The sequence below is a fragment of the Ostrea edulis genome, chromosome 10 (assembly GCF_947568905.1).
Source record: "Ostrea edulis chromosome 10, xbOstEdul1.1, whole genome shotgun sequence".
NCBI lineage: Eukaryota > Metazoa > Mollusca > Bivalvia > Ostreida > Ostreidae > Ostrea > Ostrea edulis.
Genome location: NC_079173.1, coordinates 43,936,903 through 43,963,958, shown reverse-complemented (window position 1 = coordinate 43,963,958; position 27,056 = coordinate 43,936,903). Strand labels below are relative to the sequence as shown.

Here is a 27,056-nt window from a genome sequence, read left to right as displayed (position 1 = left end):
GACAGGTTGTTATACGTGGGAATTCATAATAAGCCTGTTCATTAAAAGTGTGAATTCGTAATAAGCCTGTTCATGATAAGTGTGAATTCATAATAAGGTTATTAGTTATAAGTGTGTGTTACCGAAGCTGTATCTTTGCATTTGAATATTCAAAGCAGATAATATAGTTAATCTATCGTCCAATCAGTCTATTTATTTTCACATTTTTATCTTCAATATTCATTCTTTTCAAATGAAGTCAGTGATCTTACAGAGCGGATGTGACTGGTTAACAGAGAATGCTTTCCCCTCTTAAGCACCTGATCCCACTTCTGGGGTGTCCACGGGGTCCAAATTTGTTGTGTTTAGGATTTCGTATTAGGTTATAGGTTTATGAGATTGATTACAGATTTGTTGTATTTAGGATTTCGTATTAGGTTATAGGTTTATGAGATTGATTACAGATTTGTTGTATTTAGGATTTCGTGTTAGGTTATAGGTTTATGAGATTGATTACAGATTTGTTGTATTTAGGATTTTGTATTAGGTTATAGGTTTATGAGATTGATTACAGATTTGTTGTGTTTAAGATTTCATATTAGGTTATAGGTTTATGAGATTGATTACAAATTTGTTTTATTTTGGATTTGGTATTAGGTTATAGGTTTATGAGATTGATTACAGATTTGTTGTATTTAGGATTTCGTATTAGGTTATAGGTTGATGAGATTGATTACAGATTTGTTGTATTTAGGATTTCGTGTTAGGTTATAGGTTTATGAGATTGATTACAGATTTGTCGTATTTAGGATTTCGTATTAAGTTATAGGTTGATGAGATTGATTACAGATTTGTTGTATTTAGGATTTCGTGTTAGGTTATAGGTTTATGAGATTGATTACAGATTTGTTGTATTTAGGATTTCGTATTAGGTTATAGGTTTATGAGATTGATTACAGATTTGTTGTATTTAGGATTTCGTATTAGGTTATAGGTTTATGAGATTGATTACAGATTTGTTGTATTTAGGATTTCGTATTAGGTTTATGAGATTGATTACAGATTTGTTGTATTTAGGATTTCGTATTAGGTTTATGAGATTAATTACAGATTTGTTGTATTTAGGATTTCGTGTTAGGTTATAGGTTTATGAGATTGATTACAGATTTGTTGTATTTAGGATTTCGTATTAGGTTATAGGTTTATGAGATTGATTACAGATTTGTTGTATTTAGGATTTCGTATTAGGTTTATGAGATTGATTACAGATTTGTTGTATTTAGGATTTCGTATTAGGTTTATGAGATTAATTACAGATTTGTTGTATTTAGGATTTCGTGTTAGGTTATAGGTTTATGAGATTGATTACAGATTTGTTGTATTTAGGATTTCGTATTTAGGTTATAGGTTTATGAGATTGATTACAGATTTGTTGTATTTAGGATTTCGTATTGGGTTATAGGTTTATGAGATTGAATACAGATTTGTTGTATTTAGGATTTCGTGTTAGGTTATAGGTTTATGAGATTGATTACAGATTTGTTGTATTTAGGATTTCGTATTAAGTTATAGGTTTATGAGATTGATTACAGATTTGTTGTGTTTAGGATTTCGTATTAGGTTATAGGTTTATAAGATTGATTACAGATTTCTTGTATTTAGGATTTCGTATTAGGTTTATGAGATTGATTACAGATTTGTTGTATTTAGGATTTCGTATTAGGTTTATGAGATTGATTACAGATTTGTTGTATTTAGGATTTCGTGTTAGGTTATAGGTTTATGAGATTGATTACAGATTTGTTGTATTTAGGATTTCGTGTTAGGTTATAGGTTTATGAGATTGATTACAGATTTGTTGTATTTAGGATTTCGTATTAGGTTTATGAGATTGATTACAGATTTGTTGTATTTAGGATTTCGTGTTAGGTTATAGGTTTATGAGATTGATTACAGATTTGTTGTATGTAGCATTTCGTGTTAGGTTATAGGTTTATGAGATTGATTACAGATTTGTTGTATTTAGGATTTCGTATTAGGTTTATGAGATTGATTACAGATTTGTTGTATTTAGGATTTCGTATTAGGTTTATGAGATTGATTACAGATTTGTTGTATTTAGGATTTCGTGTTAGGTTATAGGTTTATAAGATTGATTACAGATTTGTTGTATTTAGGATTTCGTATTAGGTTTATGAGATTGATTACAGATTTGTTGTATTTAGGATTTCGTATTAGGTTTATGAGATTGATTACAGATTTGTTGTATTTAGGATTTCATGTTAGGTTATAGGTTTATGAGATTGATTACAGATTTGTTGTATTTAGGATTTCGTATTAGGTTTATGAGATTGATTACAGATTTGTTGTATTTAGGATTTCGTATTAGGTTTATGAGATTGATTACAGATTTGTTGTATTTAGGATTTCGTGTTAGGTTATAGGTTTATGAGATTGATTACAGATTTGTTGTATTTAGGATTTCGTATTAGGTTTATGAGATTGATTACAGATTTGTTGTATTTAGGATTTCGTATTAGGTTTATGAGATTGATTACAGATTTGTTGTATTTAGGATTTCATATTAAGTTATAGGTTTATGAGATTGATTACAGATTTGTTGTATTTAGGATTTCGTGTTAGGTTATAGGTTTATGAGATTGAATACAGATTTGTTGTATTTAGGATTTCGTATTAAGTTATAGGTTTATGAGATTGATTACAGATTTGTTGTATTTAGGATTTCGTATTAGGTTATAGGTTTATGAGATTGATTACAGATTTGTTGTATTTAGGATTTCGTATTAAGTTATAGGTTTATGAGATTGATTACAGATTTGTTGTATTTAGAATTTCGTATTAAGTTATAGGTTTATGAGATTGATTACAGCTAGATTTGTTGTATTTAGGATTTCGTGTTAGGTTATAGGTTTATGAGTTTGATTACAGATTTGTTGTATGTAGGATTTCGTGTTAGGTTATAGGTTTATGAGATTGATTACAGATTTGTTGTATTTAGGATTTCGTATTAGGTTTATGAGATTGATTACAGATTTGTTGTATTTAGGATTTCGTATTAAGTTATAGGTTTATGAGATTGATTACAGATTTGTTGTATTTAGGATTTCATATTAAGTTATAGGTTTATGAGATTGATTACAGCTAGATTTGTTGTATTTAGGATTTCGTGTTAGGTTATAGGTTTATGAGTTTGATTACAGATTTGTTGTATGTAGGATTTCGTGTTAGGTTATAGGTTTATGAGATTGATTACAGATTTGTTGTATTTAGGATTTCGTATTAGGTTTATGAGATTGATTACAGATTTGTTGTATTTAGGATTTCGTATTAAGTTATAGGTTTATGAGATTGATTACAGATTTGTTGTATTTAGGATTTCGTATTAGGTTTATGAGATTGATTACAGATTTGTTGTATTTAGGATTTCGTATTAAGTTATAGGTTTATGAGATTGATTACAGATTTGTTGTATTTAGGATTTCGTATTAGGTTATAGGTTTATGAGATTGATTACAGATTTGTCGTATTTAGGATTTCGTATTAAGTTATAGGTTTATGAGATTGATTACAGATTTGTTGTATTTAGGATTTCGTGTTAGGTTATAGGTTTATGAGATTGATTACTGTTATCTTCGACTATTTCATAAAACCTGTCATTATTAACGATTGATTTGGTAGTAACAAGGTGTTCTCAAGGTATAGAAATTAAATCTAAGCATGTTAACTTTAGGACATTGTTGAGCAACTTCTGTGATCTGCACCAGATCATGACTGTGCACAAGAGCATGACTGTGCACCAGAGCATGACTGCACTCTAGACTAGATGCAAACAAACACAGATATTGCATTGTGTGGTGTCTGATTGTTCGTCGATTAAGCACTGGGTGACTGTTAATTCGTATTGTGCTTCATGATTCACCGTTACAGAGCTGATGTAAGACAAATGTTAATTAATGTTGATGATTAATTAAGCTTTTTATCAGCACTGATTCAGTTGTCAGTGAGCGAACATTGAATTCATGTTGATGATTAATTAAGCTTTTTATCAGCACTGAACATTATGATCAGTTTGCTTTTCTGATGTTATGTTAATTTTTGTGAGTGCAGATAACAGTTAAGTTACCAACATTCACCATCATTTCTTATAATACCCTATACTGTAGTAATCTGTTTCATCTTATAGTAATGTATTTCATCTGTCAGTGAGGGATGTATTTCATCTGAGTGGTCTATTTCATCTGTCAGTGAGGGATGTATTTCATCTGTCAGTGAGGGATGTATTTCATCTGTCAGTGAGTGATCTATTTCATCTGTCAGTGAGTGATCTATTTCATCTGAGTGATCTATTTCATCTGAGTGATCTATTTCATCTGTCAGTGAGGGATCTATTTCATCTGTCAGTGAGTGATTTATTTCATCAGAGTGATCTATTTCATCTGTCAGTGAGTGATCTATTTCATCTGAGTGATCTATTTCATCTGTCAGTGAGGGATGTATTTCATCTGAGGGATGTATTTCGCTTTAGTGACACTTGTGAATGATCAAAGGAGGTCCTTGTTGTGATGGACTTTGAATGGAACTGGCTTGATTTTTCTGCAATTATTGGAAATTAACATTCCATAATTTGAAAAGAAGTGTTTTAAAAAATATACTTGTTAGTAGACTACAGGGATTAACAAAAATACACCTGTTATTAGACTACAGGGATTAACAAAAATACACCTGTTAGTAGACTACAGGGATTAACAAAAATATACCTATTAGTAATCTACAGGGATTAACAAAAATACACCTGTTTGTAAACTACAGGGATTAACAAAAATATACCTGTTAGTAGACTACAGGGATTAACAAAAATATACCTGTTAGTAGACTACAGGGATTACCAAAAATGTACCTGTTAGTAATCTACAGGTATTAACATAACGTCGGAGAATTTTGATATATCACTGGTTTCCATACCTATATATAGCTGCAGTGTTGATAATGCTTTAGTGCGAGTCATTCTATCTGCTACAATTATTAACAATCTTAGCTCCTGCTATCTTTTCTTATTGTAAATATATTTCTGTGCGTTAAATTGATAAAAAAAAAATTAATGATTATATCAATGGTGACACTGCTGTAACTCTTGGTTACGTGTTTGTTGCTATGGTTATATTTGATATCTCTATGGTTACATGTTTGTTTCTATGGTTATATTTGATGTGTCTCTATGGTTACATGTTTGTTTCTATGGTTATATTTGATGTGTTTCTATGGTTACATGTTTGTTTCTATGGTTATGTTTTGATGTGCTTCATATAGTTATATTGATGTGTTTCTATAATTGCATGGTTCTCAGTGATATTTGCTATGTTTCTAAGTTGAAATTGATGTGTGTATATGGAATATTGTTATGTTTCTATGATTACACTGCTGTTTCTATGGTTACAGTGGAGGAGGAGAGCAGTGAAGGTGGGTCCGTGACACAGGGGGCAGTCACGACGTCTGGACATTCCTCCATGAGCAGCGAGCCGGAAGACTCCCGAAAAGCCAAGAAAAAACCAGCCAAGGAAAAAAAGGGCCCAGGGGGCATATTTAAAGGCCTGCTGCGGTAAGAAATTGTAGCCTGAGGTAATGTTGATTTCAGGGGAATAATGTAAGGCAGTAAGAAATCATAGTTTGTGAGGTAACCTTGAATTTAGGGGAATAATGTAAGGCGGTAAAAAATCATAGTTTGTGAGGAAACATTGAATTCAGGGGAATAATGTAAGGTGGTAAGAAATCATAGTTTGTGAGATAATGTTGAATTCAGGGAAATAATGTAAGGCGGTAAGAAATCATAGTTTGTGAGGTAACGTTGAATTCAGGGGAATAATGTAAGGCGGTAAGAAATCATAGTTTGTGAGATAACGTTGAATTCAGGGAAATAATGTAAGGCGGTAAGAAATCATAGTTTGTGAGGTAACGTTGAATTCAGGGGAATTATGTAAGGCGGTAAGAAATCATAGTTTGTGAGGTAACGTTGAATTCAGGGGAATTATGTTAGGTAAATTCCGCCTAATAAATGAGGTATGCAAAACAAGCCAGCGAAATGGATTGTTCACAAAGCACCACCCACAGAGGAAATGGATAGTTCATTTGTCGTTCACTTCTAGTTTTGGGATAGACTGTAAATTTTGATTCGTTTGATGCATAATTAATGGGGGTCAGAAGAAAATATTCATTTTCAAGGTCATATATCAAACGGAAGGTTATGGTTATGTAGCTAACATTTTCCCAGTACTATCGTAGTGAGTTTCCTGCACCTTTTTTTTAAAGGTATTTTTAGGTGAACACTCTAACCATCATTTTTTTTTTTCACATTTGACTGATTATTTTAGACTTGTGGTTCAGTGGGTGGTTTTTTTTCACATTTGACTGATTATTTTAGACTTGTGGTTCAGTGGGTTTTTTTTCCACATTTGACTGATTATTTTAGACTTGTGGTTCAGTGGGTTTTTTTGTTTTTTTTTTCACATTTGACTGATTATTTTAGACTTGTGGTTCAGTGGGTTTTTTTTTCACATTTGACTGATTATTTTACATCTGTGGTTCAGTGGGTTTTTTTCACATTTGACTGATTATTTTTAGACCTGTAGTTCAGTGTGTTATTTTCTTCACATTTGACTGATTATTTTACACCTGTGGTTCAGTGTTTTTTCCACATTTGACTGATTATTTTACACCTGTGGTTCAGTGTTTTTTCCACATTTGACTGATTATTTTAGACTTGTGGTTCAGTGGGTTTTTTTTCACATTTGACTGATTATTTTAGACCTATGTTCAGTAGGTTTTTTCACATTAAATTTTGACTGATTATTTTAGACCTGTTGTTCAGTGTTTAAGTGTTTGTTTGAAGGCTAGGAGAATTCACATTCAAACTCCGTTCATACCTTGTCCACATTGAACAAAAGATACGCTAAAATAATTAGAGACTGTTCCATTGCTAAATGTTCAGCAACTGAAAGCAAAAGCAGCATGCTCTTTGGGTGAGATGGTAAAGATTTAGCATCTTTATCATAGCAGGTGTAGACACAATTAAGAGCCCTCACTGATTCGGACCTGACCACTAAGCATAGGTCTGAAATTGTGGTACCTCACCTACAGCTGGTAACAGTTAAATTTGACAGAAAACGTGAAGATTATATTACAACAGCAACATACTAAAACAAGTGTATTTTACAATCAACAACTGAGTTATCACACTGTAGTGTATTTCACAATCAACAACTGAGATATCTCACTGTAATGTATTTCACAATCAACAACTGACATATCACACCAGTGTATTTCACGAACAACTGAGATATCTCACTATAGTGTATTTCACAATCAACAACTGAGATATCACACTGTAGTGTATTTCTCAATCAACAACTGAGATATCTCACTATAGTGTATTTCACAATCAACAACTGAGATATCACACCAGTGTATTTCACAATCAACAACTAAGATATCACACTATTGTGTATTTCATAATCAACAACTGAGATATCTCACTAGTATATTTCATAATTAATAACTGAGATATCACACTGTAGTGTATTTCACAATCAACAACTGAGATATCTCACTATAGAGAATTTCACAATCAACAACTGAGATATCACACTATTGTGTATTTCACAATCAACAACTGAGATATCTCACTGTAGTGTATTTCACAATCAACACTGAGATATCACACTGTAGTATATATTGTAGGAGGAGCAACAAAAACAAAAAAGAGGGGACAAAGGCCCAGGAGGAAATTGTCAAACAGACTGAGTCTGAGGAACCGTCCAAGTTACCTGAGGCCCAGCAGGACAGGTAAAAGTGCTTCATTTCACATTGTGTACTTCATTTCTCCTCATCCGAGCTAAAGGCAGGACTACTTTCATGAGACACAAAATAGCACACAGTAACTGTGAATCACCACCACTCACCACCTGTCAAAGCTCTTTTGATAAAGATTTGATTTGTTTTTAAGTTACCTTCTAGATAAACTTATTTCAGTTTTATGGACTTATTTGAGGAAACTGAGGATGAGAGGTAAACACTGTGTTTATTGACCTTTCACCTTCACCTTTCACCTTCACCTTGACCTACATAGTTTACTGACACAAAGCTCACATGAATGCACGTAATCGAGTTCACTGGAGTGTGGGGAGTTGGGAGTTTTCACTTGTATCAGTTAAACATTTACCTGACCTACAAAAATAATGATATTGTTTGCAGGGAACATTGTTGGAGGGTTGCAGGGAACATTGTTGGAGGCAAACGGTTGGGAGTTTTTGTGTATACCTGTGTGTTGATATTGTGAAAATTTAAAATACTTAAGCATCTTCTTCAGAATCACTGGATCAATTGGAATAAAAGAAATTCACTTTCTCTGTCAAGCAAAGGTTCAGACCAAATCCAATGTTTATTCACTTTGAATGCGATAAAAGAAATCACTGATATTGAATCTGTCTTCAGTTCATATGTATTTCAAATTGCAGTGTAAATGTAATGTTCATTTTATACAATCACAGTGTAGAGACTTCTACAGACATCTCACTAGTAACAGTTATATCATCACAGTGTAGATAGAGACTTCTACAGACATCTCACTAGTAACAGTTATATCATCACAGTGTAGATAGAGACTTCTACAGACATCTCACTAGTAACAGTTATATCATCACAGTGTAGATAGAGACTTCTACAGACATCTCACTAGTAACAGTTATACCATCACAGTGTAGAGACTTCTACAGACATCTCACTAGTAACAGTTATATCATCACAGTGTAGATAGAGACTTCTACAGACATCTCACTAGTAACAGTTATACCATCACAGTGTAGATAGAGACTTCTACAGACATCTCACTAGTAACAGTTATACCATCACAGTGTAGATAGAGACTTCTACTGACATCTCACTAGTAACAGTTATACCATCACAGTGTAGATAGAGACTTCTACAGACATCTCACTAGTAACAGTTATACCATCACAGTGTAGATAGAGACTTCTACAGACATCTCACTAGTAACAGTTATACCATCACAGTGTAGATAGAGACTTCTACAGACATCTCACTAGTAACAGTTATACCATCACAGTGTAGATAGAGACTTCTACAGACATCTCACTAGTAACAGTTATACCATCACAGTGTAGATAGAGACTTCTACAGACATCTCACTAGTAACAGTTATACCATCACAGTGTAGATAGAGACTTCTACAGACATCTCACTAGTAACAGTTATACCATCACAGTGTAGATAGAGACTTCTACAGACATCTCACTAGTAACAGTTATACCATCACAGTGTAGATAGAGACTTCTACAGACATCTCACTAGTAACAGTTATACCATCACAGTGTAGATAGAGACTTCTACAGACATCTCACTAGTAACAGTTATACCATCACAGTGTAGATAGAGACTTCTACAGACATCTCACTAGTAACAGTTATACCATCACAGTGTAGATAGAGACTTCTACAGACATCTCACTAGTAACAGTTATACCATCACAGTGTAGATAGAGACTTCTACAGACATCTCACTAGTAACAGTTATACCATCACAGTGTAGATAGAGACTTCTACAGACATCTCACTAGTAACAGTTATACCATCACAGTGTAGATAGAGACTTCTACAGACATCTCACTAGTAACAGTTATATCATCACAGTGTAGATAGAGACTTCTACAGACATCTCACTAGCAACAGTTATACCATCACAGTGTAGATAGAGACTTCTACAGACATCTCACTAGCAACAGTTATACCATCACAGTGTAGATAGAGACTTCTACAGACATCTCACTAGCAACAGTTATACCATCACAGTGTAGATAGAGACTTCTACAGACATCTCACTAGCAACAGTTATACCATCACAGTGTAGAGACTTCTACAGACATCTCACTAGTAACAGTTATATCATCACAGTGTAGATAGAGACTTCTACAGACATCTCACTAGTAACAGTTATATCATCACAGTGTAGATAGAGACTTCTACAGACATCTCACTAGTAACAGTTATATCATCACAGTGTAGATAGAGACTTCTACAGACATCTCACTAGTAACAGTTATATCATCACAGTGTAGATAGAGACTTCTACAGACATCTCACTAGTAACAGTTATATCATCACAGTGTAGATAGAGACTTCTACAGACATCTCACTAGTAACAGTTATATCATCACAGTGTAGATAGAGACTTCTACAGACATCTCACTAGTAACAGTTATATCATCACAGTGTAGATAGAGACTTCTACAGACATCTCGCTAGTAACAGTTATATCATCACAGTGTAGATAGAGACTTCTACAGACATCTCGCTAGTAACAGTTATATCATCACAGTGTAGATAGAGACTTCTACAGACATCTCGCTAGTAACAGTTATATCATCACAGTGTAGATAGAGACTTCTACAGACATCTCGCTAGTAACAGTTATACCATCACAGTGTAGATAGAGACTTGTACAGACATCTCGCTAGTAACAGTTATATCATCACAGTGTAGATAGAGACTTCTACAGACATCTCGCTAGTAACAGTTATACCATCACAGTGTAGATAGAGACTTGTACAGACATCTCGCTAGTAACAGTTATACCATCACAGTGTAGATAGAGACTTGTACAGACATCTCGCTAGTAACAGTTATACCATCACAGTGTAGATAGAGACTTGTACAGACATCTCGCTAGTAACAGTTATACCATCACAGTGTAGATAGAGACTTGTACAGACATCTCGCTAGTAACAGTTATACCATCACAGTGTAGATAGAGACTTGTACAGACATCTCGCTAGTAACAGTTATACCATCACAGTGTAGATAGAGACTTGTACAGACATCTCGCTAGTAACAGTTATACCATCACAGTGTAGATAGAGACTTGTACAGACATCTCGCTAGTAACAGTTATACCATCACAGTGTAGATAGAGACTTGTACAGACATCTCGCTAGTAACAGTTATACCATCACAGTGTAGATAGAGACTTGTACAGACATCTCGCTAGTAACAGTTATACCATCACAGTGTAGATAGAGACTTCTACAGACATCTCGCTAGTAACAGTTATACCATCACAGTGTAGATAGAGACTTCTACAGACATCTCGCTAGTAACAGTTATACCATCACAGTGTAGATAGAGACTTCTACAGACATCTCGCTAGTAACAGTTATACCATCACAGTGTAGATAGAGACTTCTACAGACATCTCGCTAGTAACAGTTATACCATCACAGTGTAGATAGAGACTTCTACAGACATCTCGCTAGTAACAGTTATACCATCACAGTGTAGATAGAGACTTCTACAGACATCTCGCTAGTAACAGTTATACCATCACAGTGTAGATAGAGACTTCTACAGACATCTCGCTAGTAACAGTTATACCATCACAGTGTAGATAGAGACTTCTACAGACATCTCGCTAGTAACAGTTATACCATCACAGTGTAGATAGAGACTTCTACAGACATCTCGCTAGTAACAGTTATACCATCACAGTGTAGATAGAGACTTCTACAGACATCTCGCTAGTAACAGTTATACCATCACAGTGTAGATAGAGACTTCTACAGACATCTCGCTAGTAACAGTTATACCATCACAGTGTAGATAGAGACTTCTACAGACATCTCGCTAGTAACAGTTATACCATCACAGTGTAGATAGAGACTTCTACAGACATCTCGCTAGTAACAGTTATACCATCACAGTGTAGATAGAGACTTGTACAGACATCTCGCTAGTAACAGTTATACCATCACAGTGTAGATAGAGACTTGTACAGACATCTCGCTAGTAACAGTTATACCATCACAGTGTAGATAGAGACTTCTACAGACATCTCGCTAGTAACAGTTATACCATCACAGTGTAGATAGAGACTTCTACAGACATCTCACTAGTAACAGTTATACCATCACAGTGTAGATAGAGACTTCTACAGACATCTCACTAGTAACAGTTATACCATCACAGTGTAGATAGAGACTTCTACAGACATCTCGCTAGTAACAGTTATACCATCACAGTGTAGATAGAGACTTCTACAGACATCTCGCTAGTAACAGTTATACCATCACAGTGTAGATAGAGACTTCTACAGACATCTCGCTAGTAACAGTTATACCATCACAGTGTAGATAGAGACTTCTACAGACATCTCGCTAGTAACAGTTATACCATCACAGTGTAGATAGAGACTTCTACAGACATCTCGCTAGTAACAGTTATATCATCACAGTGTAGATAGAGACTTCTACAGACATCTCGCTAGTAACAGTTATACCATCACAGTGTAGATAGAGACTTGTACAGACATCTCGCTAGTAACAGTTATACCATCACAGTGTAGATAGAGACTTCTACAGACATCTCGCTAGTAACAGTTATATCATCACAGTGTAGATAGAGACTTCTACAGACATCTCATAATTTCATTTTGATTATGAGATTTCATGTATCTATGAGGCCCTAGTTTTCTAGTTTCTGTCTCTCTGGGGCCCCTAGTTTCTGGTTTGATGTCTCTGTGAGGTTCATGTTTTTCAGATTGATATGTCTGTATTAGGCCAAAATAGCATAAGTAAGTTCTGTGACCCAAGGACCTCATTAATGTCTCAAGGTCAATACCTACTTTACGATTCCTACCCTGGTACTAAAATACACAGTCAATCCCTCCTAATCGGATAGTTGTTTGGAAGGAGAAATTATTTTCTCCTTTTATTGCGTTTGTGTCCAACGTCATGCATAACATTTGTATATTTTTATCGTCTTGATAACTACCATTCCTATTCTTTTCAAATTTGGTATGAAGCATCTCTGAGACAAAGGGGACATACAATTTTAAATTGCAGGACTCCTGGCAAAAATTGACTAGTTTTCAAAAATCTACTTCTCTGCAACTGCACATCCGTAAGAAAAAACTAAATGCATAGTAAGGAAGGACTATACTAAAATTTTAGATTTAATGATCCCCAGGGTAGAGGTTCTGACTCTTGCACGGCAGGATCAGGCTTTGCATATATAGTGTTTTTATATAAAATATTTGAATACCATCCCCTCCAATGCTTTTGATACTAAATTGAAAGTAAATGGATATTTAATGACCTTTACTGATATTGCGAATTTCATAGTTTTGAATTGTTGTTGTTTTTTAATGGGAAAACACATATCACAACAAACCTGTGCTAAGGATTGTTTGTTTTACAACATGATTGGAAATCTGAGTATAACTGGGACAAAGCGTTTAAGTCTGCTAAGGGTAAATTAGCACAGAGACAAAACGTGTAAGTCTGCTAAGGGTAAATTAGCACAGGGACAAAGGGTTTAAGTCTGCTAAGAGTAAATTAGCACAGGGACAAAGCGTTTAAGTCTGCTGAGAGTAAATTAGCACAAGCACAAAGCGTTTAAGTCTGCTAAGAGTAAATTAGCACAGAGACAAAGCGTTTAAGTCTGCTAAGAGTAAATTAGCACAGGGACAAAGCGTTTAAGTCTGCTACGAGTAAATTAGCACAGGGACAAATTGTTTAAGTCTGCTAAGAGTAAATTAGCACAGAGACAAAGCGTTTAAGTCTGCTGAGAGTAGATTAGCACAGGGACAAAGTGTTTAAGTCTGCTAAGAGTAGATTAGCACAGAGACAAAGCGTTTAAGTCTGCTAAGAGTAAATTAGAACAGAAACAAAGCGTTTAAGTTTGCTACGAGTAAATTAGCACAGGGACAAATTGTTTAAGTCTGCTAAGAGTAAATTAGCACAGGGACAAAGTGTTTTAAGTCTGTTAAGAGTAGATTAGCACAGGGACAAAACAGCTAAGAGTAAATTAGCACAGTGACAAAGCGTTTAAGTCTGCTAAGAGTAAATTAGCACAGGGACAAAGCATTTAAGGACGACAGACCTAATTCGAAATTTTGCACTTCTGCGCAGAAAGCCGCGCACATCGCTATTTACAGTCTCCGTGCGTTGTGATGTCGCTGTAATTGTTTCATCACATTATGAATATGCGGAATTTACAAACTGAACTTGAGACTGTATATTTCTTTCATTATACAAGTAATACATCTTATTTTAATCCATATTTCATATGAATTCTCCAATAAAGTCGATTTATAGCATTTCCGTAACTTTTATATCTGTGAATCATCTATTAGTCTGTGATTCTGCCGTGTTTTATGTGTAATTTCTGGGATTCCGTAATTGTCCGTGTTTTTACAACCTCCCGCGCATGTGCCATGAATCAAACTGTCATAGGTATGCACAACGAAGTATAAAAGAAGTAGACTCTTTTGTTATTAAAATTTTACTTCTGAATATAGTTTATATTATGAATATTCTTATCATTAGCACAGATTAGCACAGGGACAAATTGTTTAAGTCTGCTAAGAGTAGATTAGCACTGTGCAGTATGCCAAGAGATGATTAAAATTGATATGGAGGGTGCTGCTCCCACATGCGAGGTGATGAACATAAGAAATGACGGAGGTTGCGCTCTGACAATTGATATCTATGACATAATTTGCATAATCAAACTGAACCTACAGCCAAGTAAACTAAAAGTTGATCATGCATACAAAATGTGCTGGGGGGGGGGGGGGGGGGGGAGGGGGGGGGGGGGGTAAGATCAAGAGGGTAAATTAGCTGACGTTAGAATTTTAAAAATCCAATCGATATAGTATGTCAGTTTTATTTCTTTTCATTTTATACATATTATGTACATACAGTTAAACAATTTATACATATTATGTATATACAGTTAAACTGTATTTTCTAAAAGTGCTTAAAATATGACTGGAAAATTAAGTGCTTGAAAAAAATGATGCCCCAATACGCACCCTGATGATGATTAATTTTAAGTATAATTGTAATCTCTGATTCACAGGATTCAGGATCAGGTCCGTCAGTTACACCCTGATGATGATTAATTTTAAGTATGATTGTAATCTCTGATTCACAGGATTCAGGATCAGGTCCGTCAGTTACACCCTGATGATGATTAATTTTAAGTATGATTGTAATCTCTGATTCACAGGATTCAGGATCAGGTCCGTCAGTTACACCCTGATGATGATTAATTTTAAGTATGATTGTAATCTCTGATTCACAGGATTCAGGATCAGGTCCGTCAGTTACACCCTGATGATGATTAATTTTAAGTATGATTGTAATCTCTGATTCACAGGATTCAGGATCAGGTCCGTCAGTTACACCCTGATGATGATTAATTTTAAGTATGATTGTAATCTCTGATTCACAGGATTCAGGATCAGGTCCGTCAGTTACACCCTGATGATGATTAATTTTAAGTATGATTGTAATCTCTGATTCACAGGATTCAGGATCAGGTCCGTCAGTTACACCCTGATGATGATTAATTCTAAGTATAATTGTAATCTCTGATTCACAGGATTCAGGATCAGGTCCGTCAGTTACACCCTTATGATGATTAATTCTAAGTATAATTGTAATCTCTGATTCACAGAATTCAGGATCAGGTCCGTCAGTTACAAGAACAACAGAGTGATGCGGCGTTCATCAGACTGGAACATAAATACTCGGACAATAGTTCACACTTCTCACGGAACTCGCCTCAACTCTCACGGAACTCGCCTCAACTCTCACGAAACTCGCCTCAACTCTCACGGAACTCACCTCATCTACAAGACAACACCATGATCAACTCATCGCAAGTCACCGACACCCCGTCATGGATCACCGACAACCAGTCACACTTCACTGATGCCAACCACCGGTTGATTAAGTCTGTGGAGGCTCCCGATTCCATGTCGAGAGCAGAGTGGATCCAGCATCTGCGACGTAAACATCAGCGTCGTCACCAGGAACGAGAGGGTCAGTACCCACTGGACGACACGGAAGAACGATACGAGGAGGAGATTCAGCAGGAAGAGACAAGGGTAGGGATTCCTTGGCACGACGCCAACCAGGTTAGACAGCTTCTCCTTAACCCAGAGAAAAGCTCACTTCATACGGGATTCCTTATTATAGTCCCCTACCAACGAAGTCCATCAGTCTGTCCTCCAGTCCTGCAAATTAGTTTTCCGTACTTTTTTCTCTGTTCTTGCAAATATTTTTTTCATATTTGGTACATTGCTTTGCCATGACAAGTTACAGATCAGGTTTGAATTTCATCTCAGTCCATTGATTTTTCACTAAGTTATTGCTCTTAGACTTAGAAAAAATAGCGTGAATTATCAGATTCTGGACTTATTTTTTCATAGTATCTGGGTTCTTCAATTTTCCCCTTCACCATAACCTACATAATGAACTTTGAATATTGTTGCGATCCAGTAATTTTTGCGACTGGTAGGGGACTATGTATTGTCATGCAATGTTAAGGGAGGGGGGGGGGGGGGGGGGGGGGTAGAGGTTGGAGAAAGCTGAAAGCAATTGGGCCCTCATATGATTAGATGATGAAATGAACATATGAAGTGAACTTTTCTTAATACATATAACTGTATTATTGCTTTGTAAATGAGTTATATATTTTAATTAATAAACGGTGAAAGACAAGGATAATGTAACTAAAATGCAGTGCTTATTGAAAGTAAATATTTTCTTGTGAATATTTCATGGAAGATAAAAGAAAGTATTTCCAGCTTTGTCATTATATTTACTTTATGCCACATATTTGGTTTTTGTTACTAATGAAAAAAGCATCATTTTACAAACAGTAAACAAACAGGTATTATATATTTTTTACTTTCAAGTAAAACAAAAATAAATTCATATATAATTATTATGTCAGTGTATGAAAAGTATGTCTGCCATTCAGAGAATGTTCAAATTCTAGTGTCTTCACTACTCCGAAAAATGAACGTATAATTTACGCTTGTCTCACCTACCATGCTAACTCCCTCTATTATATATGTATATATTTTTCATGCCCATAATTAATATGCTGCATTCAATATGGCTGCATAATTCTGCTTAATAAGTTCTTATAATTGTAATTACATTATTATATTACATTATTTCATTATTATATTACATTATTACATTTTTATATTACATTATTATATTTACCTTATTATCTTGGTATATTACATTATTACATTGATATATTACATTATTACATTGATATATTACATTATTGTATTGATATTTATAGGTTATAGACTTTGTATGGGAAAATATGACGACCCAGTTTTTTGGCGTTCTCGACAAAAACGAGGTCGTCATATTTCCCATACAAAGTGTATAACCTTTTTATTATATACTTTCAATTTCATTTAGAAACTAACAATAATTTTATTTTTAGCAATAACTTTATCGGTTTAACTGAGTAAAAGATGAAAAACACGAAAAATTTGAAAATTAACGGCGTAGAAATTTGATTGTGACGTAATGTTTGCGGGCCGGAATGTTTCCGGGCATATATCGTGTGATATATGCCCGCAAACTTTTAAAGAAAAAAGAAGAGATGAAATTGAAAGTATATAATAAATTACATTATTACATTGATATATTACATGATTACATTGATATATTACATTATTACATTGGTGTATTACATTATTACATTGATACATTACTTTGCTACATAACAAACTTTAACACACAAACACATTGTAATTAATCCTTCACAGTTGGGGTTGTACACCAGTGTTTGGTATCCGCACGGTATCCTAGAGTTATTTCAAAATCTAAAAAAAGAAAATGTTTCCTTACCTATACAGTTACCTCTATCAGTTTTAAGGCCTAATCGTCAGTCTTAGTTAAATACATTCGAGATGAGTATTGAATTTTACCACGTGTATTTTAAGATATGCTAATTAAAGGGAAAAGAAGCCTTGTTTTGTTAATTACAAGTTCCCTAACTTTTTACAATTAATTGATTACAGATTTCATTGTTTACTGTCTTTTGTTTTCCTCGATGATTAAAGATTTCATTCAAATAAAAGAATGTTAAAAGATGTCAGAAATAAAGCGATTTTCTGTATCGTGCAACGTTTTGTGTTTTGGTGTGGATCACTATAATTATTCCATAACAACATGCCTCCTCACGACTATGTGGGCCAGCTGTGTTTTTTACTGATATTTTGCACGTAAGGAGATCGTGTCTGCATTTTTTTTTAGTGGTTTTTTTTTTTTTTGTTGACGATCTCCTTATAATGTCGATTATATTATTAGATTATAATGTCTAGATAAAAAAGTAGAAGTTGAAAATCATTATCTAATTTCACATTTTGTTTTATGAAATACATTGATAAAAAAAGGACTGTTATAAGATGTTGTGTAATATAATTTCAAAAATGTCGGTGTGATATCATTTCATCCAGAACGGTGTCCAACCCTAATTACAGTATGATAATATACACAGCACTATAACACACAGTGACAGTCTTTGTGTCATTATAGGATTAAACATTTTTTTTTTATGTTTAAAAAGAATTTATCGATGTTTAAACTCCGGATATTTTACTCACAAACTGAATAAAAGTGCGAAGCACGTTTATGTTAAGTTTGTGAGTAAAATGTCCGAAGTTTACACATAGATAAATTCTTCAAAAAGAATGTTTGATTTTTATAATTCCAATTCATTCACTTTATCAACAATTGCAAAAATTTGAAGAGTTTCCCCGTACTATGTTATTTGTTTTCAGACGTGTATGGATACATCCCGTTTTCGGATTTATTGATGTATAAACTCTTATTCAGCTTTATTTTTGTCCAATGAAAACAATTGTAATAAATAACATTGGAATTATTGGTCATTCTAATGGGTATTTTATCATTTTCCTTATTAATACAGTGTACACATTCTCTGTATATTTCTATATCTTTAGACTTCATATATCAATAGGTATACATACAATGTAATTTTGTAATTAGATCAGTATATCAAGAGATTATTTCACAAGTTATGAGAGACATGATTTGATACAGTATAGCCGGATTATTTCACAAGTTATGAGAGACATGATTTGATACAGTATAGCCGGATTATTTCACAAGTTATGAGAGACATGATTTGATACAGTATAGCCGGGGGGTTTTTTTGGAGGGGGAGTCTGGCGGGACATAAATTTAAATTTGGCAGATTTGGGTCTACAAAGTATACTATTCATTTTGGTGGATAAAATTTTGGTGAACTCTTTTTTCAGAATTTATTTATACAATGTAAACTACATGTACATAAATTTATTGAATATTTTTATGTTGATGAATCTTTGGAGATTGCCAAAGTAGGCAAAAATGTACGAGCCGAACAATACAAAACAGGAAATAAACAGCTATACAGTATTTACTCAGAAACCTGATTAAGATGCCCAATCTTTACTATGTACAATGATGAGATACTTTGTTCACCAAAGCGAAACTCCTTTTTTACATGTTAAATTCACAACATTAAATCAGCTTGACTTTTTTGTTTGTAAGTTTTTGATACGATGTTCATTATATCTAAAGGAATATTCAGAGAAAAGATAAATAAATAATTAAAAATATAGTAAAAAACGAATTGTGTATCAATGAATTGTACATATATTTTCAGGATAATTTTGTAGGATGGTTGATTTTATTTTTTGCCCTAGCCTTGTAGGAAATGTAGCATCGTTCTTTGTTTACAGAGATATGGGAAAAGTGCAATACCAGAAAACATACTGTATCCACAGCATCCGTCTGTTGTTCCTGACAACAGTTACCATAGATACCAGGGTAACAGGCCACAGAATGTAGGACATCCTTACCCTGACAGGTAAGACGAACTGGCAGTGCCCCGGAGATCAAAGATCGGGGGCATATAAGTTTTTTTTATATCTGTCAACAGTTTTTACCTCACAGGCTGTAATAACAGAGATAGAGGCTTCGTTATGGGTAGATGATATAAAAAGCTTACCAGTGGCGGAGTCTGAAGGTAGGGCTGAAACGATTCACCAAAATATTGATACTGTTCACTATAAATGCTTCATTCAATGTTCGATTCAATGAATCATTGCTTCGATCTTCGGTTCGATACATTTCTTAAAATCTGGTTCGGTAAAATACATTGGACTTGACCTGTACTTATTATTTTTACATTGCATGAGGGACAAAATGGTGCGCATGATAACGGTCAAACTGTTGTTGGCCTTGAGTCTGACAAAAGCAGTAATGAACTTAATCAGTTTAAACTACAGAGCGAACAGGCATCTTACCGTATGGCAGTTTGGAAACAGTTTACTTTTGAAATTCTGACTGTGAACTTAATAGAATTTTTCTTCAAAGTTATTATTGGTTTCTTCTGTAAAAGTATCGTATTGAAAATGTTTAATCATGGCATAAGTATTGCAATACGTATCGTATCGTGAAGGGGGTGTATCATTTCAGCAATACCAGGCCTGGAGGTTATAAAACTTTTACCATACTCATACTCAAACTCAGCCATGTTTGTTTTGAGTACAACTCTGAGCAAGTTCCGAAGCATGCTCAAAAATTTTTGAGTAGGTATACCATTTCAGTATGAAAATAATTTTATAAAAGTTTTATAACCTTCACTTTTGAGTATGAGTACAGTTTGAGTATGAAAACATGCTCAAAAATATTTTATGACCTCCAGGCCAGAAGGGGGATTCTGGAGCCTCAGATGGTAATATTTTCTGATTTGATGAAAAACTCCTACAGGATGGACTCAGATGTTGATATTTACTGATCCTATAGGATGGCCTCAGATGTTGATATTTACTGATTTGATGAGAAACTCATATAGGATAGCCTCAGATGTTGGTATTTACTGATCCTATAGGATGACCTCAGATGTTGATATTTACTGATCCTATAGGATGGCCTCAGATGTTGATATTTACTGATCCTATAGGATGGCCTCAGATGTTAATATTTACTGATTTGATGAGAAACTCCTATAGGATGGTCTCAGATGTTGATATTTACTGATTTGATGAGAAACTCCTATAGGATGGCCTCAGATGTTGATATTTATTTATTTGATGAGAAACTCCTATAGGATGGCCTCTAGGTTGTAGCCTTTGTTAGTAAAAATAAAGACTTGGATCTCGTAAATAACTTAAAATGGGTTAGGACTTTGAAATTCACATATGCAGTGGAGTCAGTGTAATGAAAAACCTGTCTGAGATTTCCTCTAAAGTCAAAGGGTATGTTATTTGTTACTAAAAGTATATTAAAAAGTACATGTTAGAATTTGAGTAAGATTGATGAGATTTGTGTTGACCAGACACATCTTGTTCTAAGTTTTGACCAGACAAGTTTTGACCAGACACATCTTGTTCTAAGTTTTGACCAGACACATCTAAGTTTTGATTAGACACATCTTGTTTTAAGTTTTGACCAGACAAGTTTTGATCAGACACATCTTGTTCTAAGTTTTGACCATACACATCTTGTTCTAAGTTTTGACCAGACACATCTTGTTCTAAGTTTTGACCAGACAAGTTTTGATCAGACACATCTTGTTCTAAGTTTTGACCATACACATCTTGTTCTAAGTAGTGAACTGTCACTTTCATTCCTTCATCTTGTCAACATTAAATTATACGGAGAAAAATATGCCTTACTAGTGGTAGAGTATTTTATCCCTGATTTTGAGTAACTTTGTAAGAAATAACGACATAGAGGATGAACATTCCATAAAGAAATTTTAAAAATGTGAAGTCTGGATCACTTTGTTGACTTTTTCTTTTCCAGACCTCTTAGCAGACCGGCCTATCAGGAGCCTTCATCTTATCACCATAACTACGAATACCATGACAACGTCATCCATCAACGTCAGCGCAGTAATGAATACATTCCACAACGTCAGCAAGCCATCGAGCACTTCCATCAGCGACAAAACAGTGACTTGTCCGAACAACACACACAAGAGTTCTACTCACAGAGACTCACCCCAACACGGCCGTATACACCCCGAGAACACTGGCAGAACACGAAAGGGCCGTATACACCCCGAGAACACTGGCAGAACACGGAAAGTGCCCCAGCCCTAATGAGACAATATCCCCATCCCCAGCCTCCCCCAGGCCCTGCCCCTCAATATGGGGACCCTATTTTTGCCTATAGAGACCCAATTTATACGTCAATGGCAGGCAAACGCTCGGTGCAGTCGCTTTCACAGACAGGCTCAGCCAAAGTTTGACACAGATGAATATGTCCCTTTTTCGATCATTCCTTCATTTCGGTATTTGACATTGATCAATGATGATCTCATTGCTCTACACAATGCCAAAGTTTTGTATGGTGGAGTTTTGTGATGTCGGACACAGTATCAGGAAATTCAGAATTTTCTCTCGACCACCAGAAATCCTTCGAACATCGTAGAGCTCAAGAGAGAGATGCGTGCATGGTTCTGTCATGGAAATTATCAAAGTAACTCTCCTTCTGTGTGTCGCATTCAAGAGTATGAGACCGACCGCAAAAAAGTCCACTGTTGAATGAAGTGAACCTTCAAATGTAGGTGACGTTTCCTGAACTGAGACAATCGGTGGTGTACATCTTGGGCTGTGTGTGTTTGGTTTTGTTTGTGTCTTATGTGCACGAAGTGGTGGGCCAATCTTATTCAGAAATAGATATATAGGACCAGAATACTTTATGTAGATGTCATCTAATCATTGTAAAGGTCATACAAATGTGATTCAATCATCGTAGAGCTATATGGATATCATCCAATCACTGTAAATAAAGGTAATAAAATAGTATCCAATCATTGTCAAGGTATACAGATATCATCCAATCATTGTGAAGGTATACAGATATCATCCAATCATTGTAAAGGTAACAAAAAAAATTATGCAATCATTATAAAGGTATATAGATGTCATCCAATCATAGTAAACTTCATGATATATGTATGTAAAGTTATGGAGGTGTCATCCGATCATTTTTAGTTAAGATACAGCTGTCCACCAATCGTTTAGGATATTGGACTCATTTCATCCAATTACTACAAAGTTAGAGTACAGATGTGATCCAATCGTTTTGAATATTATGCAGATGTCATTCAATCATTGTGGAGATATAAATAGCATCCGATATCATGGTAAAGTTATGCAGATTTGTGATAGAGATAGCATTATAATCAATTGTGCAGTAGACCAGGTGCACATGGCTCGTTATGCAGATTGTGTGTGAATAGCTGTCTGAGGTTTTTCTTTCCTTCATATCTTTTCTACCTATTAATTGATGAGAAGACACTGGTATTTAAATAATATTGTGTACATTTAACATTCCTTATTAGAGGAGAGCCGTGTATTCACAAAAGGGTAGATAAATTGTATTTTATCTAATAGTATATTTTTATATTGTTCATAGAACCTTTTTTATATAAAAATGCAGACACATATTGACTTCTGTACAGAAATATGTACACTACTGTACAGACACAAGTACACTACTGTACAGACACATATACACTACTGTAGAGACACATATACACTACTGTACAGACACATATACACTACTGTACAGACACATGTACACTACTGTACAGAGACATACACACTACTGTACAGACACATATACACTACTGTACAGACACATGTACACTACTGTACAGACATATGTACACTACTGTACAGACACATGTACACTACTGTACAGACACATGTACACTACTGTACAGACACATGTACAATACAGACACATGTACACTACTGTACAGACACATATACACTACTGTACAGACACATGTACACTACTGTACAGACACATATACACTACTGTACAGACACATGTACAAATACATACATTGACATGTACACAATTGCACACTACTGTACAGATTTAAAAAAAAAGACATTACAAAGTATCAGTTTTATTTTCATGTTTATTTTTACCAAGTGAAGAAAGGAGATGTTAAATAGATACACCCATAAGCAACCCAAAAAACATGTGAAGTTGTGATCCTCCAGATGTGTGTTATGAGGACTACCCTTTACTACCCTTTAGCTTGTATTCAATCTATAACAGTGTGTGCAGGAATCATGCAGAAGGGGAATTATACATATTCTTAACACCCCTCCCTCCCCTGTCTTTTTGTCATTTTGTCTGTGTATCTGTCTCACAACTCTAACTTTGGTTGTTACTGTTCAATAACAAAAGGTGGAGATTTTGTACTTGGTAAATAGGTGTTCAAGGTCAAAGTTATTTCAATAATAAAGTCAAGGTCAAATTAGCCATAATAAAACTTAATCAGAATCCTATTTTTGTTATGAATTTTGCTGTTAGAAATGTTGATAAGCTAGCCTCACCAATCCTCATATTGTAGAGATGTTGATAAACTAGCCTCACCAATTCTCATATTGTAGAGATGTTGATAAGCTAGCTTCACCAATTATCATATTGAATTTGTTTGTGCATTCTACACTCAATGCGTAAATGGTGAGATATAAATTATCTAGGGTAGATATCTCTACATTGTGAATGATATCTAAGGTAGATAACTCTATGTTATGAATGGTATCTAAGGTAGATAACTCTATGTTATGAATGGTATCTAAGGTAGATAACTGTGGATTTTGAATGGTATCTAAGGTAGATAACTCTATGTTATGAATGGTATCTAAGGTAGATAACTCTATGTTATGAATGGTATCTAAGGTAGATAACTGTGGATTTTGAATGGTATCTAAGGTAGATAACTCTATGTTATGAATGGTATCTAAAGTAGATAACTCTGGATTGTGAATGGTATCTAAGGTAGATAACTCTATGTTATGAATGGTATCTAAGGTAGATAACTCTATGTTATGAATGGTATCGAAGGTAGATAACTCTGGATTGTGAATGATATCTAAGGTAGATAACTCAATGTTATGAATAGTATCTAAGGTAGATAACTCTGCATTGTGAACCATATTCATTATTGTTTATGAAAAGGATATAGGACTTTGCTCTGTTATTTAAAAAATGACTCATTATCAGAGATGAAAACAATGATTTTGGTTTTTGTAAGGGGGGAGGGGGTGGATCACAGATTTTTGTCCTCTACATGATTCTTGCCTGACTGACACGTGACACCAATTCAGGGACGCATTCTCTAGAGTGGTGATGTTACATCATCTCATGGTTGTGCTCGGAAAATGTTTATTCCCCGACATTTTTAGTGTAGATATGTGTGGAAACATTGAATCCTTTTTTTACAGTGTATGTCAACAAATGTTCACCGAGCTCTATTTCAGTTTCTATGGAAACATTTAATCATCTTTTTACAGTAATATGTCAGAAAATGTTCACAGAGTGGTATTTCAGTTGCTATGGTAAACAAATTATGTTTGTCTCCCATTACTGAGAAGAATATATAGCCATGGAATTTATGTTTATAAACTCTTAACCTTGATGAAATCAGAAAATGAAATAAAGAAGAAAATAATGCTTCTACTTCCTTTTCAATGAAATGTTCTATTCCAGGTCACCTGATGGGTTAAGTCACCTGAGTTATTCCACATGCAATTAAATCGCTTGGGTTCGAATTTACTATTAAAGAGTACTCCCTCATAGTAAATTAAAATTCAAGCGATATAATTGCCTGTGAGTTATTCAGATGATAAAGTGATGTTTCCATAAATAATCACCCGTCATCCATTTCTGACAATCAATGTTTTAGGGAACGCTGTGTCGCTCCACCGTACATTGTTGAGCTTTGGATAATATCAACTTCTTAGAAAAACTCTAGACAAATTGTTTTTCACGTTGATGTATATAAAAAAATGCATTGTATGGAAGTGAAAAAAATAAGTTCATGAACACTGTCATCGAAGGATGGAGCCACACTCTGTTAATGGTCTGATCTTTAGGAATCTGCTTACTCATAAACATGTAGGAGAATTACTCACTGCATTGTAATATTTAGCATGTATAGGCAGTTCTCAAAATTATGAAACTCATAGCCTCAGTTTCTGGGGATGGGAGAGATTGTGAAATTCTGATCCCTGGGGGTGGGGAGGATTGTGAAATTCATGGCCTCAGATTCCAATCCTTGGGGACGGAAGGGGTTGTGAAATTCATAGCCTCAGATTCTGATCCCTGGGGGTGGGAGGGATTGTGAAATTCATAGCCTCAGATTCTGATCCCTGGGGGTGGGAGGAGTTGTGAAATTCATAGCCTCAGATTCCGATCCTTGGGGGTGGGAGGGGTTGTGAAATTAATAGCCTCAGATTCCAATCCTTATGGGTGGGAGGGAATGAGATGCTGTATATCAAACAGAGACAATGTATAAACTCTGTTTCTGTCTTCTTTACAAGATGTAGCAGATACACCAAGTGTCTATATAATGATACATAGGCTTATTGTGCTGCCTCAACCTGGTCGTGTTTTACATAATAAAATATACTGTGTAAGGTGAAGATAACGAACAATGATCAATCTCATAACTCCTATAAAGATGAAGATAACGAACAGTAATCAATCCCATAACTCCTATAAAGGTGAATATAACGAACAGTCTTCCATCCCATATCTCCTATAAAGGTGAAGATAACGAACAGTGATCAATCTCAACTCTAATAAGCAATACAATATAGATAGTAGGGCTAACAAGGACACCTGGACACACTAGAGATGGGATCAGGTGCCTTGGAGGAGTAAGTATCCCCTGTCGACCGGTCACACCTGCTGTGAGCCCTATATCCAGATCAGGTGAACGGAGTTATCCGTAGTCAAAATCAGTGTGCCAAGAACGGCAAAAGTTTATGTACAAAGACCAATTGTCGTCAAGTGCAAGTTTAAATGTAGGGGTACCCCAAGGCTCTGTTCTTGAACCTCTATTATTTTTAATCTATGTTAATGATGTTGCTGAAAATATGATGTCTTTCTGTATATTGTTTGCTGATGGTAGCTCAATTCAACATGCATCTAAGAATTGAAATGAAAATAAATTTACCTTAGCGTCCTTATAACCTATGGTGAAAAAAAATGGTTGTTTAAGTTTAATCCCGCTCAAACTAAAGCTGTACTTTTTTCATTAAGAACATTGATCCTCCAAAATTATTTTTTCAAGATTGTCAGTTCGAGTATTTGTCAGTGCTCAGACATTTACACGCCTGCTAAT

General features: G+C 34.8%; 1 protein-coding gene across 20 annotated transcripts in view; it reads left to right on the top strand.

Moving 5' to 3' along the window:
* The window catches only part of LOC125666133 (partitioning defective 3 homolog), a 96,281-nt gene extending 70,901 nt beyond the window's left edge, over window positions 1–25,380 (top strand). For 11 of the 20 annotated variants that reach the window (XM_056151438.1, XM_056151439.1, XM_056151442.1 and 8 more), the window contains 6 exons: window positions 5,437–5,596; window positions 7,732–7,836; window positions 8,023–8,058; window positions 15,522–15,984; window positions 19,630–19,757; window positions 21,701–25,380. In XM_056151438.1, the coding sequence (XP_056007413.1) occupies window positions 5,437–5,596; window positions 7,732–7,836; window positions 8,023–8,058; window positions 15,522–15,984; window positions 19,630–19,757; window positions 21,701–22,148 (1,340 nt within the window). In that variant the 3' untranslated portion in view covers window positions 22,149–25,380. Of the gene's footprint in view, window positions 1–5,436; window positions 5,597–7,731; window positions 7,837–8,022; window positions 8,059–14,921; window positions 15,013–15,521; window positions 15,985–16,731; window positions 17,100–19,629; window positions 19,758–21,700 lie in introns of those variants that run through there. The other 9 variants (XM_056151441.1, XM_056151448.1, XM_056151446.1 and 6 more) reach the window with 5 other exon arrangements.
* The last annotated feature ends 1,676 nt before the right edge of the window (window positions 25,381–27,056 follow it).